The sequence below is a fragment of the Amblyomma mixtum genome, chromosome 10 (genome assembly GCF_055824585.1).
Source record: "Amblyomma mixtum isolate Tamu chromosome 10, ASM5582458v1, whole genome shotgun sequence".
Classification (NCBI taxonomy): domain Eukaryota; kingdom Metazoa; phylum Arthropoda; class Arachnida; order Ixodida; family Ixodidae; genus Amblyomma; species Amblyomma mixtum.
This window is the reverse complement of record NC_143021.1, coordinates 56,228,744-56,244,149: the sequence shown is the minus strand read 5'-3', so window position 1 is coordinate 56,244,149 and position 15,406 is coordinate 56,228,744. Positions and strand designations below refer to the sequence as shown.

General features: G+C 47.5%; 1 protein-coding gene across 1 annotated transcript in view; it reads left to right on the top strand.

The window, feature by feature from the left end:
• Window positions 1-15,406, top strand: part of LOC149325854 (putative ATP-dependent DNA helicase HFM1) — a 122,717-nt gene that overhangs the window by 89,556 nt on the left and 17,755 nt on the right. The window contains exons 19-22 of the mRNA XM_089562779.1: window positions 4,070-4,207; window positions 7,365-7,450; window positions 12,337-12,420; window positions 14,628-14,770. Coding sequence (XP_089418905.1) covers window positions 4,070-4,207; window positions 7,365-7,450; window positions 12,337-12,420; window positions 14,628-14,770 — 451 coding nt within the window. The remainder of the gene's footprint in view (window positions 1-4,069; window positions 4,208-7,364; window positions 7,451-12,336; window positions 12,421-14,627; window positions 14,771-15,406) is intronic.

Genomic DNA, 15,406 nt, shown 5'->3' with positions numbered 1-15,406 from the left:
CATGATACCCTAGGGATTACACGCAGCAATTCTGCTTGAGCGAATGATTGGACTCGAGCCTTGCCAGGGATATGTCCACATAATGAACTTCCTATCTGCGAAGCACTGGACTTTGCGTTTGGCACTGTGGTATGCAAGAGTACAAACTCCCATCAAGGGAATTTGTTGTGTATTTTCAGCTTGTAGAAAATGCCCCCTGCGAAAAAGTGCAGTCCTTAAAATGTTTTCCTGCCGTGCACCACGAGTTAAGGACCTTGGATCAACGCTGTTCTTTTTAACCCCATCACCGACGACATACCGGGACAACTTGGGCGGGAGTATGTTGGGTCGCCATTGCTCTCAACGGTTCCCCTAAAGAGAATGTTGACAGCGGATTACGGTTTAATTTCTATTAAGCAGACTTGGAATGCATCTTTCACCAATATTGTTACAGACGTGACGACGAAGACTTCGGGAGCTGGGACAAAGACGAGGATATAGAAGCGCATGTTGGTTTGGGTGGGCTAGTGTCTTCCAGCTAGCGGCAGCCTGTCTCTGTGTGCCTGTGACCCCATTTGTAACCTTAGGACGTTGCACTTTGGTGGAGGTGGTTGGTATCAATCCCACTACCTCTGTAAATGTGTAACGTCCTAAGCGTTACAATTGGAGTCGCAGGCACAGAGAGACAGGCTGCCGCTAGCTGGAAGACACTAGCCCACCCAAACCAGCATGACCTTCTATATCCTCGTCTTCGTCCCGGCTCCCGAAGTCGTCGTCGTCACGTATGCAACAATATTATTGACTGTGGTGAAATATGCATTCCAAGACTGCTTAACAGAAATTAAGCAGTAATCCGTTGCCAACATTCTCTTTAGGGGAACCGTTGAGAGCAATGGCGACCCAACATACTCCCGCCCAAGTAGTCGCGATATGTCGTCGGTGATGGGGTTAAAAAGAACAGCGTTGATCCCAGGTCCTTAACTCGTGGTGCACAGCAGGAAAACATCTTAAGGACTGCACCGAAGTCTTCGTCGCCACGTCTGTAACAATACGTTCCTTGAAGCGGACAGCCGGCATGTAAAGTACTGCATAGTTGAGAGCAGAGATATCTGTGTGGGTATACAGCAATGAGGCGTCACAAAGTCATCTCTGCGCTTTTTAGTTGTCGTGGAAATACGTGGAAGAGGCGTGCGGTGCGAGTGGTCAGCTGCTCATGGTGTCGTAGTGTGGGTGTACGAGATGAACTACGTCCATCGAAAATGAATACAAAGCTCAAAATAGTCAAAGGGTTCTGCGCTGAACTTTAATCTGAAATCAGTCTGATTGTGTGGGACCCGTGCACAAAAAAAAATGACATCATAAAGCTTGAAGGAGTAAACAAGAGATAGGTCAGGTTAATATTTCGAAAATATAGAATAGGAGACTCCCCATGACAGTTAATGTACTCAAAAAACATTAAAACACTGAAAACCCGTGGGAAAATAAATTAACTGACAATTTTCTACAACTGCTTGGCAGGAAAAGAAAATACTTTCTCACTGCACTAAACCTCCTGGAGTAAAAAGAACGCGTAACGTTCACGAACACTCACTTCCTCCGGTCTCTGCTAAAGTTAAAATGCAGTTCTTTTCCTAGAACTATCCAAGACTGGAATTCTGTTTCGGCCCGTGTATTTCAATCTGATGATTTCGTTGGTGAAGTGGAACGCCTCTTTACTTGATAACTTTCTGAAAATTTCTGTGTTTTGTATTTCGTACGTTTCTGTATACTGCTAGAAACGGTATGTTATCATTATTTCCATTGTATACAGAAATTCCGCATTTCACTCCTGCTTGGGCCAAGCATTTTCCTGCAGTGTTTTCAAAGAACGATATAAAGGGATTCAGACAGCACCGAACTGTAATCCACCCGATGCTGAAATTTTGTAGAGTGGCCAAAACGTGAGCACCAGATATATTTCCATAACTCCGAGAGGAGCTCTCATCTCGAGGTCGGGGCTTGGTCCCAAGAGACTGAATGCGAAGAAGAGAAGTTTCATCGTGTGGGTGATACTACGTCTGGCTGCATGCAACGTAGCTCACTGGTGGGTCACGCTCTACGTCCTTTATTATACAGGCACAAGAGGGTGTAGTTCATTGCCGGCAAGCAGCGACAAACAAAATATTGTCACGTAGTGGTGCCTGCTGTCCGGCGAACAGGAAAACAGCGAGGACGTCTTCGAAACGAAACTCTTTATTCGGGCTGACTTGCGCCCGCAAAGAACTGAATCACTCGGCGGCGGCGTAGCAACAAGCGTGCTCGGCGGTCGTCGAACAGAATGCCCGTCGTGCTCTTTTAAAGCTGATAGCGAACTTTCGAGATAAAGCTTGGGAAGTTACTAGAACATTCTGGAACAATCGGCTCCACCTGGATGCGATCAATCGATATAAATCTGGTCGCGTCTTGGAGCACAAAACGAAGTGATAAAGCGGCGTGCCGGCAGCCTTGAACAATGAACAATCGCTGCAAAGATTCGCTGCAATATCATTATAGGGGGATGAAGATTGGAATAGGGCTTGTAAATAAAGCGAGCGAGTGGCCTGTGAAACTGCACCGGCTAAAGTTGGATGTCACATCCCGACGGCAGTACCTGTCCACGTATGGAAAGTCCGTGGTCGTTAAAGGGATTATGCAATGAATTAAAGGTCGCTTGTAAATGTTTTCAGTGCTTAGAAATGATGCTAAGAAGCATTCACACCAAGTATGAGTCTTGGGAGCTGAGCTGGCAATTTATTATGAATTTTTAAAAACCGTGTTTTTTAAAGAATCGCGGGCCGTTTGGTGTCTTCGTAGTGACCGATCTGGAAACCAAAATCGTGAAAATAGACGTCACTAACCCCGTGACGTTGGCAGGCCACTACACGCTGTCATTCGCTGGAGCCACGGCAGCCACGACGTCACGGGCACACTTCCGGTAGCCGTGAAAATCGTCGGCTCGTGCCGCCGCGCGACCCCCTCGGGCAAGCGCGAGCCAGGGCATTGCCTTCGTGCATATGGTTTCAGTTTACCTCAGCCGCCTCTTTCTGTCAGGAGTTCGGGAGCCACTCGCAGTGCCTTTGTCGCAGTGGCAAGCAAAGAAATCCGACGCGCGCCGCAATCCAGGAAGGCGGAGAGAGGCGCCGCCGAGGCTGCTGCTGGGGTGCTGGGTGCGACAACCGGAAATCGCAAACCGAACGTCAGCGAATGACGTATACATGGGTGGGGCCCTGTCCCAGACCAGTTCTCTTTATTTTTTCCTGGAGCCCCACGAGTACGAGTTGAGCGGGGAGAGGAGAAGCGTAATTTTTAATCGTCTATAACTTCGTTGTTATTAGACACTTTTAGTTGGACGTACGCAGTGAGCTTGCGTACGCAACGACACCGCGGGTAACGAATGCGCATGCGCAGAACGCAACGTATCTAGCCGCGCGTACGGAACGTAGTGAGCGTTGCGTACGCATTGTCGCTACGTACGCAGCAACTAAAAGTGTCTATTGATGCTAGCCCGTTGCCGAAACAGCTTGCCCGTTATCAGAGAGCGTAGACCTCGCCGCAGTGTCTCGCGGCAGTACTTGGTTTGTATGGGATATTAGTGGAATATTTTCTGTCGGTTACCCCGGTGTCATTTGCGCCGATGGGGTCTGCATTCTTAGCAGTGCTCACGAATTGGCTGCCTGCGGATGGAGAGTTCTCCTGTAGATGTGTCGATGCTTCGCTCAGAGGGCCACCTCAGTTGCGAGTGTACTGACTAGCTGAGCTTCGTTTTTCACCCGCAGGACGGCAAAAAAAAAATGATTTGCTCAGCTGTCTCAAGCAAGCTCCAATTTTAGCGTGTGCTGCAAGCAATACCTCAGCCTGCACACCTTAGTTCTCGTTCAAAACTGGCCGGAAAGTGCGGCGTTCTGGAAAACTCTGGATTCACGTGCGTCGCGCTCTTGGAGCACCTGAGTGGGAAGTAGTATCTAGATGAGCACTGTCAACGTGGCCACTGTTTGCGTGGATGAAACTTTGGCGAACGCTGCCGCGGCCCGGATCCGCCGAATGCGCGTTGACCCTCGGAGGAATGGTGCAGCCCTGGTGTCGATGCTGCTGCTGCGCGGCCCATCGTGCGGCTTCTCGGCGTTGCTGCACGCGGTGACCCTGCACAAGTGCCTGCAGGCACGCCTCTGGGAGGACTCGCCGCACGTGGCACGACAGGTGGAGCACATCGGTACGCATACTCAGACATTATGACGAAGTGTATTTTTACACGCTTGAAGGGGGGGGTACGTGCTTGCGCAAAAGACGGGACGAAAACGAGGAAACACAAACGACATGTGCGATGCGCAACTTGCAACTGGTGTTTGCTTCCTTTGGATGCAATATGTACGAAATCTTGCTTGGCAGACCGTGCTGACAATGAAATTAACGCACGTGATGGCCGGGTCCAGAGTCTTCTGAGTAGACAGAACAGAGCCCAATGTAGAAGAAAGATGCTCAATTAAAACTCTAATCTGGGCGAGTTGGTTCATAGCTTGAAATTATTTCATTACCAGCATGGTCTGCCAAGCAAGATTTCTTACGTATTGCATCCAAAGGAAGCAAACACCGCTGCAAGTTGCGCATTGTGCATGTCGTTTGTGTTCCCTCGTTTTCGTCCCGTCTTTTGCGCAAGCACGTGCCGCTTTCGAGCTATGAACCAACTCGCCCATATTAGAATTTTAATTAATTTTTCAACGCGAAATTCTTTATGAACGCAACCTTTTCATACGTCGCAAGCTTTCCCTATAGCAAACAATACATCTGTAGATCTTCCTGAGGAAGGCTTGCGTTTTCTTGCTATTAGCGTTCTTGTCATTCTCAGAAAATGTCGCCATTGCTTTTCTGTGGCATTCTTAACTTTTCAATGCGAGCGATGGGCAAAACTTTTAAAGAAAGATTTTGCTACGCATCGGAAGAATGGACCATTAGCTTCACTATTTTCATTACAGTACCTCACAATATTCTACAGTTATTTCTTTTGTTTCTTTATTGATACTCTCAGCCCTGTTGAAAGGCCATTACAGGAGCGCAAACTAAATAAAACAAGATTTCCAACAAATTTGAAAAGGCCAACAGTAACGGATTACACCGGATGTGGAGTCTAAAAATAAACATGCAGAAAGCCAAAGTAATGTTGAATAGTCTCGCAAAGAAACAGCAGTTCATAATTGGTAGTGAGGTGCTGGAAGTGGTAAGGGACACGTCTACTTAGGGCAGGATGGGGTAAAGCGCATATTGCAGGTTCTCTCAGATGATGAATATAGCACTTTACCATTATCCCTCAACTATACAACCGCTGTTTCTTACCGGTACTCACCTGCGGGCAGAAACACGGAGGCTAACGAAAAAGGTTCAGCTTAATTAAGAGAACAACAGCTTAGCGAGCTGTGGAAAGAAAAACGGAAAAAGAGACCGGAAGCGGGCGGAGTGGGTGAGGGAACAAACGCGGGTTAATAACATCCTAGTCGAAAAGAGGAACAAATGGGCTTAGGCAGGGCATGTAAAGCGAAGGCAAGATAACCGCTGGTCCCTAAGGGTAAGGGAGTGGATTCCAAGAGAAGGCAAGCACCAGGGTTCGGCACAAAGTTAGGTGGGTGGATGAGAATATGAAGCTTACGGGGATACAGTGGATGCAGCTGGCAAAGGACGGGGTTAATTGGAGAGACATGGGAGAGGCCTTTGCCCTGCAGTGGGCGTAACCTTTAACGTGACAGTCAGTCAGAAGCCCTATCAAAAACCATGCAACGCTAAAATTAGGTCAAGAATAGGTGAAATATCGCAAATCCTTGCGAATTCAGTTGCTATCTGCAATAAATCATAGAGAATGCCAGGTCTAAAAGCCGTTCACAGCTCACCACATCAGTCCCACCACGTGACCATTAGCTCCAATTAATTTTCGGCAAACTGTCTGCCTCTCGAATGTCATTTTTCGTGAATTTCGTTTAGCTGGTGATTACGGCAGGTGAAAAATTTGGGGCCTTAGTATGCCCCTCCAATGTAAGCTATCCAATCTGTAAGCTTAGTGGTCATCCATACCGCTTCTGAATTGCCTGATTGCTGAAGGGCAGTACAAGAAATGCTTTTTTGCTTAACCACTATGGCAACGCCACCTCCTCTTCCAGATCGCTCCCTTCTGAATGTTTTATGAACGATTGCCACATATTCGGCGCCTGTTATATTCTTATGCAACCACGTCTTTGTCATGTCAGTAACGTTATGTTCATGATCACAGCTTCCAGTGCATCGGTTTTGTTTATTATGCCCCTGGAATTTGTATTCATTATATTAACACCATCCTATTTACTTTCCTCGCGTCAGTTATCGCTTTCAGTGACGCTGGTAATTTAGTACCTCTCATTTTTGCCTTCCATCCAGCCATACAAAATTTTATTCCCTTTTAGTTTATCACAAACAAATTCGGCCCTACGGCCTTCTTGCCTTTCCTCTGCACACGAGTTCCAAAGTTTCTTCCTAACCTCCACTACTCGCTTCGTGCAATCCTCACCACTGCTGAATTCATGATCTTTAAGCTTAGGGCAATTGCTTTCTTTGTCCCGGAAGTCTGGTTCCCTGATAACAATAGGGCTATTTCTTCCAGGCGTTTCCTTACCAAGCCAATGAATACTTTCAATATAGAGCTTACTTCTACCTTGAGGATGTCACTACAAATACCTTCGGTCATCAATATCTTCATCAATATCGAATCAGTTTCACGCCTCTTATTATTAAATTCTTTCCTCGTGAACGATTGTGTAGTTCACCAACCTTTCTAGCGAGGCGCGATATGTCAGCATTCCACCTATCAGCAAGCACTTCAATATCATCAACTCCCGCCAACGGTATCGGACAGGGTCATATGCGCCCAAATCTGGAGGCGGCCAGGCTCCTCCTTCGGCGACGTGCCGCAGAGAAAAGCACCGAGACCCATTCGTTGCACGAAAAAAAAAACTTTTCACGCCTTCTGTAATGCCGTAAGGCGTTGCAGGTATCTAATAAATAAAAATAGCCGAGCATATGCGAGACTGTGGCGATCCAAGCCTGATCAATACGGATGTGCTGCTTCGGCACAGAACGTTTCTTGTCCCCCACGTTTTAGTCCCTGTTTACACCCGCGTAAGAGATCAACGCTTGCTGCATGTTAACGTTTCCAGAGTCGGCGATTGCGCCTCTCACTAACCATGGCACCTCACCGTACGATCTTCCAATAACACTCAACTGTGTCAGCGAAACGGCTCTCAGATTTTGGACCGGTGCTCACTCGTGCACGTTCAAGATGGCACGAGCGCTGCTCAGAAACGCGCAGTGCGGCCGAATACCGAGACGAACCCTTTCCCTCTCGCTTTCAGGCCCTGCGCTCTCCAACAGCCTGGTCAGGGCCGGATTCACCTCCCTGGACAAGCTGGCCAACGCGGATCCCCGGGAGCTGGAGCTGGTGAACAGCGCTTGCGCTGCCTCTTTTCCCTTTTGAGATACGCGCAGGGACACAGAGCGCGTGCTTTCGAACCGCGTGCCTTACAGGAAGAGCCAGGCAGCGCTGCCAGAAAAATCATTAAACTTGACGCACTCACGCAGTGCCGGAACTAACTTATCCATCTACCAAAGGTTCACCCGACGTGGTGGGTTAGTGACTTCAGACTTCGGCTGCTGACCCAAACGTCGCGGGACAAACATGCACCCCTTGAGCAACATATGAAAGAAAACAGAACCAAACGGTCCGAAAGAGTTTTAATATATCATAAACATAACGAGGCCCCTAGAGAAAACGGCTCGCAAACTCGCGCATCGGCTCAACCGTAATGGCATGTGGAGTTTGACGTCCCGAAGCTCTGAGGGCTCTGACGGATGTCGTACCGTGCAGGCATGCGGAATATTTTGCACCTAGAAGAGTGCGGTGAGGGGCTAGTTGGTACGACATTATGAGAACAAAGAATAATTGCGCAAAAAAAGGACGGAACAAGAGAAAGGAACCACACGGTTCTCTTTACACGGTTCTCTTAAGTTATTATTTACTAATGGTTAGGCTTAACATGGCGGCCATGTTGTCAGCACTCGGCAGCTCACAATTTCATACCTCATGGCGGCCGGGCACCTACCGCCTTGAGGTAAGAAAAAATAGCCCTCCAAAGAGTCGAAAAACTTTTTCGGCCCAAATTGGTCAGAAATACCAGACCTGAAGGCGGTAGGCGCCCGCTTGCCACAAGGCATGGAAAACTAGCCTAATCACCTGGCAGTACATCACATGGACGACAGATGGCACTACCGAACAGCTAACGCTAAAGACCCTCGATAATTTGAAAGTAGCGACACTCTCCTCCACTCCGGCGTTTTCCTTCTCGAATATCCTCGCCCGCCGGCTGCGCGCGCTGCACACGGCACGCTTTTTTTGGCCATCGCTCGCTCGCCGTCCGGGCAGTTGGCTGCCACATGCGCGCGCTCTTAAGTTCGCGCTTTTTCCACGCTCTGTTATTGAATAAAAACACGAGAAAGACATGCGACACGCGTGATTACCACGAGCCACATAAATTTGCGTCTCGTACGCGCAATGAAAGTGCCAATTACGAGCGCTTGCGGCACGAACAAAACCACTTGCTGCATATATCTCACATTCCTTTTGACTTTTCAATACCGTCTGTCTCAACACGGCATAGTATATGAAGCATAATATTTAGAATATATTTGAACATTCCTGAATATTTTCAGCATACCAATGTTTAGTTAAATGTAGATTCACTTCGAACTAATTATCGCGGAAGTACAGTTTATGAAGTTGTTCACGATTGGAGTTTCAGAAGGCAGAAGTGCGATGGTTGCTGGGAACAAGCTGGGGCATTTGCTTCGATGGCCGTCCTAAAATTTTTCATTAAGGTTCAGTCTGAGTTTGGCACCGCGCAGTGCACATGCAATGGCTTAATCGTTTTTGTAGTTGAGAATTTTCGCGGTGGCTTGAAAACGAATATGAACTTTTTTCTATTAAGCATGAAACGACTTCAGCTCCCGCTGTCGGCGACCTTGAGGTGATGTCGAGCCGAAGCCGAGAGCCAAAGATCCGTGCACCGATTTTTCGTCATCCAAGGAAAGTGTCCGCACCCCAAAATTTGGCCCTCTCAACCACCGAAATTTGACCTTGTCTGAATTTCATCAAAATTGGTGTCAAGCCTAATTTTAGTATGACCAATTCAATGGTGAGCTCCAACATTAAGTGGGCTATCCCCAAAATTTGTCTCTCCGGAACCCATAAATTTGACGTCGTCCATATTTGACCAACATTAGGGTCCGAACTCATTTGACTATGGGAAACTCAGTGTTGGCTTCCAAATTTAGGTAGACCACCCACAAAGTTTGGCACACTTGGGCATTTTCCACCCACATTCTATTCCTTTTTAAATCCGCTTATAGAGATGTTACGTTAGAAAAGAAAAAACTGATAGCAACGACCGTGACAAAACCCAAGAGAAAGTTATAGGGTCTCAGCGAATTGGTCAGGCACAGTCAAGGCTATCCAAAAGCCAGTGCCTGACTAATATCAGTCTTGAGTATAAATACAGTCACAATATGACACACAGTCTTTCAGATGCAATGTTTATTACAGATGAGTTGTGTAGTTTTACGCCGAAAATATGCATAAAAACCACGAATAAGCCAGCTGTAGACATCTGTCAACCGTTGGGTGCAGTCCTGAAAACAAAACACAGAAAATAAAAACATACTTAGGGAAATGAAACAGCTCAGATGTAGGCCTATAGTTTTTGAGCGGATGATGTATTCAACAAAAAGCTACGCGACCATGCTCAACTAAAGCAAATGATCACAAACTGTAGCAATTAATATACAAAAATGGCATGCATTGGATATTTACAATACTTGAGTACATTCATGCAACAATGGAAAGCACTGAAGTGATTAAAAAATGAATTATTTATGTGAATGCAATATAAGGTCTTTTCCGAGAATGTGGCATTGATAATCTCACCTGGTAGAAGCGTAACGGTTCAGCATAACAACAAATAAGCTTAGATAGTTATACAAGTTGCATTCATGAAAAAAATCTAGGTTAAATCTCGCTCGGGACATGCGCTGCATTACTGCGATGTGCACCATTACCAGAGGTTTGAAAAATTTACCGCACTGCGGATACCGCTGCACGCATACCAACACTTTTGCTTCCACACTTGCTAACACATGCACACACATTGTATGCATCAGCCACCGCTATTATAGCACGTTGAGCGGAACCATGAAGTGACAACAATAACACGCATAACGACGCAACATGATCAGTGAATTAAGTGAGGTTGCTGGCTTTGTGATGCGCATGCATGCAGTCTTGGAAGAAATGCACAGTTGCTCGCAGAGGTGGGCAGTCTTCGTCGGGGTAAAGTTCTTGCGGCCGATGTTGTGCAGCCGCTTTTTTCTTCTACTGCTGTCTTTCTTGCCGCTCGGAATCGCGAAAAGAACAAAGGTTTTTTCACGCCAGCTTGCGCACTGAAATGCGCAGCAACTCGGCATAGCGCTGCTCTAAAAGAGCGCGAAAATCGCGAAATGCAAGCGCGCAATGCCAGGAAGCTCGGTCGTAGCAGCGGCGGCTGGCCAAAAAATGGCGCCGACGAAAAATGAAAACACAAAAAGAGCGAACTTTCCGCGTGCTTTTCCCGGAGACCGCCCGCGGAGCCAATCACCGTTGAGAATTAGCCAGGACAGCAGCTTGGGCATGTTGGTTATTCATTTGTGACGGAACAGCGCAAAACACCGGGACAAGAGACAAGCGCTGACTTACAACTGGTTTTTATTTCGAAGAAACACTGCTTCTTATACCTTCTTCACCCCCTCAAAAACAAACAACAAATGCGTCACAACCATATCGTTCAAGCGTCCAAAAAACCTAAGATAAATAATCACAGAGATTTATAATCACATTTTTAACGTTTCAAATTCTTTCTTAGTCAAAGCAACAGACGGCGTGCTGACACAATCGTCGCGCAGTCTCGCTATCGAAGCTGCCTCGATTATTTCCCTGACTAACTGGTCTTTGTGATTAGCCAAAGCTTTGCATTTCTGGAAAACAGGTGCACAACTTGTTGAAGGGCAATCTCTGCAATGAATTCCCAGGTTCCGGCACACGTCTTGCGTCACAAACGAAGCGATAAAGCGGCGTGCCGGCAGCCTTGAAGCATGAGCAAATAAACACAACAAACAAACGCTTCAAAGATTCGCGGCAATGCGAACTGTTTACTACATAGAAAGGTGGCATATTTAAACGTACAGCTCAGGCATGACACTCATGGCATTATCGCTACGATTCTTGATAGTTTTTTGTGACGTCATGTACTATGCATTTTTTCAGCCCTGCATTTCTAGCGGCCGTCTGTTGTTTGTTTAGGCGGGTTTTTAATTTTGTTACTGTTTTTGTCTTTTTCTTTTTATTGTTTTTCGGGTTCTGACTGCTTTTGCTTCATCTGTTTGACTCTGCCTTTGCTACGATTGTAATTTGTTTTTTTTTTACTTTTTTACTTTTTCTTTTCGGTGGTTTGTTTCTGAGTGCTTTTGGTTCTCATGTAGACTGCTTTTGCTACGATTGTTTGACACTGATTTTGCTACGAGATGGCCTCCTCTAATTTCTGTTACCAGAATCTCTTAGTTTTTTTCTACAGGAGTTAAAGGTTTTTTTTTATTCACATACCCTAAAGCCCCTTTCCGGGAATTACATAGGGGGGAGGGGGGGTACAGTTAGAAATGAAGAATATTTCACACAGTTGTACAAGCACCACAAATCCAAAACCACAGGCAAAATGGGGGGGGGGGGAGTACAGAAAATTCAAAGTTGATAGGACGCATCCTAATCCGAATTTATTCGTATTAAAACACTTTAGTTTTTGCACAAAGGCGTCATGATTTGAGGTGAAGACAATGTTATCTGGTAACTTGCTCCAGTGATGGACGGCAAGAAGCAATGGTGAATGACTAAAGATGTGGGTGCGTTCAAACACGGGTTCGACTTTGAGAGCGTGATCTAAGCGCGGAGAGATACGGTGGGCGGGTCTAATAGAGTATGAAGCAAAAGAAGATGCACTGTGATACAATCTGTGAAAGTGCGATAATAGTGCTAGTATTCTTCTCGTTTCAAGTGATGATAGCTTTAGCGACGCTTTGATTGTCATTAGCCTGATGTTGCTGCTTTTTTTTCCGCGTGTTGGGTTCGGAGCGATAATGCGATGATCATCACGAACCAACTCGCCCCTCAGGCCATTCTTCTGAAGTCCTTGTCGACAGTGCGCTAAAGTGAACCCAGTGGCGCTATAGCGAGTGATATTGGTGTCGCAGGTGGTTGGCCGCCGTCCGCCGTTCGGGTCCAAGCTGGTGCTGGCTGCCAGGCGCGTACCCAAGTACGAGATGAGCGTGGCACAGGTGCGTCCCGCGGTTTTCTCTTGCAACTTGTGCGCGTTTCACTCGAACGCGCATGCGCCAAATTCTCTTCACAACTGGAGCGCCGCTGTCGACCGCACTCAGACCCTGGCGAAAAGGCTGGCACGGGCTTCACTCCAACAACGCATATCGGCACCTGACGGGTCACGCACGGCACTATAGCTTCGTGGCACTGCTTTTAGGGTGTCAAGTGCAGAAGATAAATGAGGCATCATAAGACTAGTTATATGTTTGGAATCCTCTGTATGAGTAGAACAGGTTAGACTCCAAAATTAACTAATGAAGTTAATATTTAGTTATGGTTATGCTTACAATTAATTGCTTATAATTTACTAACCGATAGCATCATGATCTAACTAGGGGATATTCGTATCGATCTCGATAAGTAGGACATGTTAGACACCAATATAGTCTTGTTAGGTTAATATTTACTAATGGTTAGGCTTAACATGGTGGCCAGGTTGTCAGCACTCGGCAGCTCACAATTTCGTACTTCATGGCGACCGGGCACCATCCACCTTGAGGCAAGGAAAAATAGCCCTCCAAAGAGTCGAAAAACTTATTCGGCCCAAATAGGTCAAAAACAGCCCGTCTGCCATGAAATAATATTCCAGCAAAAACGCCCAGATAGCCGGCTCCACGCAGTGTGTATAGCGCCGGCCATGGGCAATGAAGCTCGGCAAAAGTAGCGGACATTCCGTGAGGGCAGTGGGGTTTCACTTTACTTAACTTTATTACCTTAAAGGCCCCACTTTGGGGGTATTACAAAGGGGTGGGAGTACAAATATAGATTGAAATATGATTGCCTACATGATATTTATGGAGTGCATATTTAAATTGTTAACAAAACTTGATTGGCGGGTGATGGCATCAACGTCGTGGGGAAGGCCATTCCAGTCTTTTGCAGTGCGAAGGAAAAAGGATGCGGAAAAAGTGACGGTGCGGGCGCGTTGGCATGAAACTTGCAGTGGATGCCCGGTGCGATGAGATATGCGAGCTGGCGGCGTGATGTAGGGTGGTTGGCCGAGAGAACTGTAAAAAAACTTATAGAACAGACTAAGGGAAGTAATGCGACGACGATGGGCAAGAGTTGATAAACCTGATTGTCGTTTAAGTGACGATACACTGATGTCGTACGAATAGGCAGAATGAACGAACCTCGTGGCGCGATTTAGGACAGATTCTAGTGAGCTGAGGAGATATGCTTTTTGCGGGCTCCAGATAGTCGGATGAGTGATTGGTAGGCGAGAAGTTTAACACTTTGAGGGGCGTGCCGTAGATGACGTTTCAAAAAACCCATAACCGGTTAGCTGATGCGACGATGTTCGTTACATGAGAGCGCCAGGAGAGATCCTGGCACAACGTGACGCTTAGGTACTTGTATGAGTATACAGATTCTAGTGGAACGTTAGCAACCGAGTCAGTGAAAACATGGGGGTTACGCCGGCGGTGAAAAGATACGAGTTTACATTCATTAGGATTAAGTGACAACGGAGGCAGCTCGTGTGAACTGCCTCCGTTGGTCGCAACACGAACGGCAAAATCAAGTGGTGTGGCAAGCACGGCGCACGGTTTACACTTCCTCAGTGCATGCTGTAGTGAAGCTTCCGTTTTGTGCAGCTGCAACTGCCAGCGGCCGCACCAGCACTACTAAGATATCGGAAAGTCACGCCGACTGGATTGGTGCCACAATAACTGATGGGCACGTTGGTCGCACATGATTTGTTGTGCAACAGCGCAACGACACAAGGCCAGAGGACGAGAAGGGACGATACACAGCACTGACTAGCAGCAGAGAAGCCTGTCGCTATCTAGCAGAAAGAACATGAATTTTTGCACACGTGTTCACCTTGTGTTATCAAATACGTGCCTGGTCGGAGGGATATTTGTCACGGTTCTTTGTGTTTTTCTGTTTTTCAGTGTCGCTGGCGCCTTTATAAGCATGGCTTACTGAATAAACTTCTGTTGTCAGTCAGCGCTGTGTACCGTCCCTTCTCGTCCTCTGGCCTTGTGCCGTTGCGCTGTTGCACAAGAAGTCTGTGGTGCGCTGTTGTTAACTGAGAGCAATCTGGCTACCGAGGCACACTTACTGCCTGCACAGTATCGACAATCAGTTCTCCGAAGGGGTGTTTTATCGGAGCTAACCTTCGGTGCCAGAAGAAGACAAACCAAGGCACTATACACCGCAGGAGTCGTGTCGCGGGGAGCTGGCGACGCTGTCGTTGCGGCTTCAGCTTGCGGGCGGCGTAAGCCCCAGCTCGCTGGACCTGGTCCCCGTGCATCTGCTCATCGGAGACGCCGACGACCGGCTCCTTTTCCACCAGCGCATACAGTGAGTCACTCCAGTGCACCTGCTCGTGGCTTTGGGGTAAGAGGGTTCACAACGCCCAGTCGCTGAGGTCGCACGACGGGTTCGAGCCGATTCGCTGCGCTCCCTCCCCGCTTTCCTAGTGCTCCTTAACTCGGTCGCACTGCGTCTGCGACTCGTCAGTGTGAATGTGCCCTAGGGGCCACCACCTGATTAACGGCCGCTTCTAGGCTGCGTTAGTCCCTCGCTGCGTTAACCTCGCCTCAAAAACAAATTAGTCGTGAAAAGTAACGTATATCGGGAAATTCCGTCATTCATGATGGCCATTTTTTTTTTCATCCAGGGACTATCTGTTTGAACGTCAGTGCTTTCTGACGTCATATCTCTGCGGCGACCGAGCAACGCGCACTGCCTTAGCAGTCATGCTGGGAGCTCACCAAATCGCGGAACAGTCTTAACATTGAGGGCGTTTTGCGGATGTCTTGAGACAAATCAAAAGCTTCGGGCGCCTCTAATCTCCCTCAATCATGAGGCGCAGTAAGAGTGGAACGGACAGTCGCTAGTTAAGAAAACATCCCCCCGCATCGACAGACGCCGCCGTGTTGTCCCACCCTGTCCGCCGTCAAAGGCAGGCATAGCCTGCCAAACACCCAGACGGCC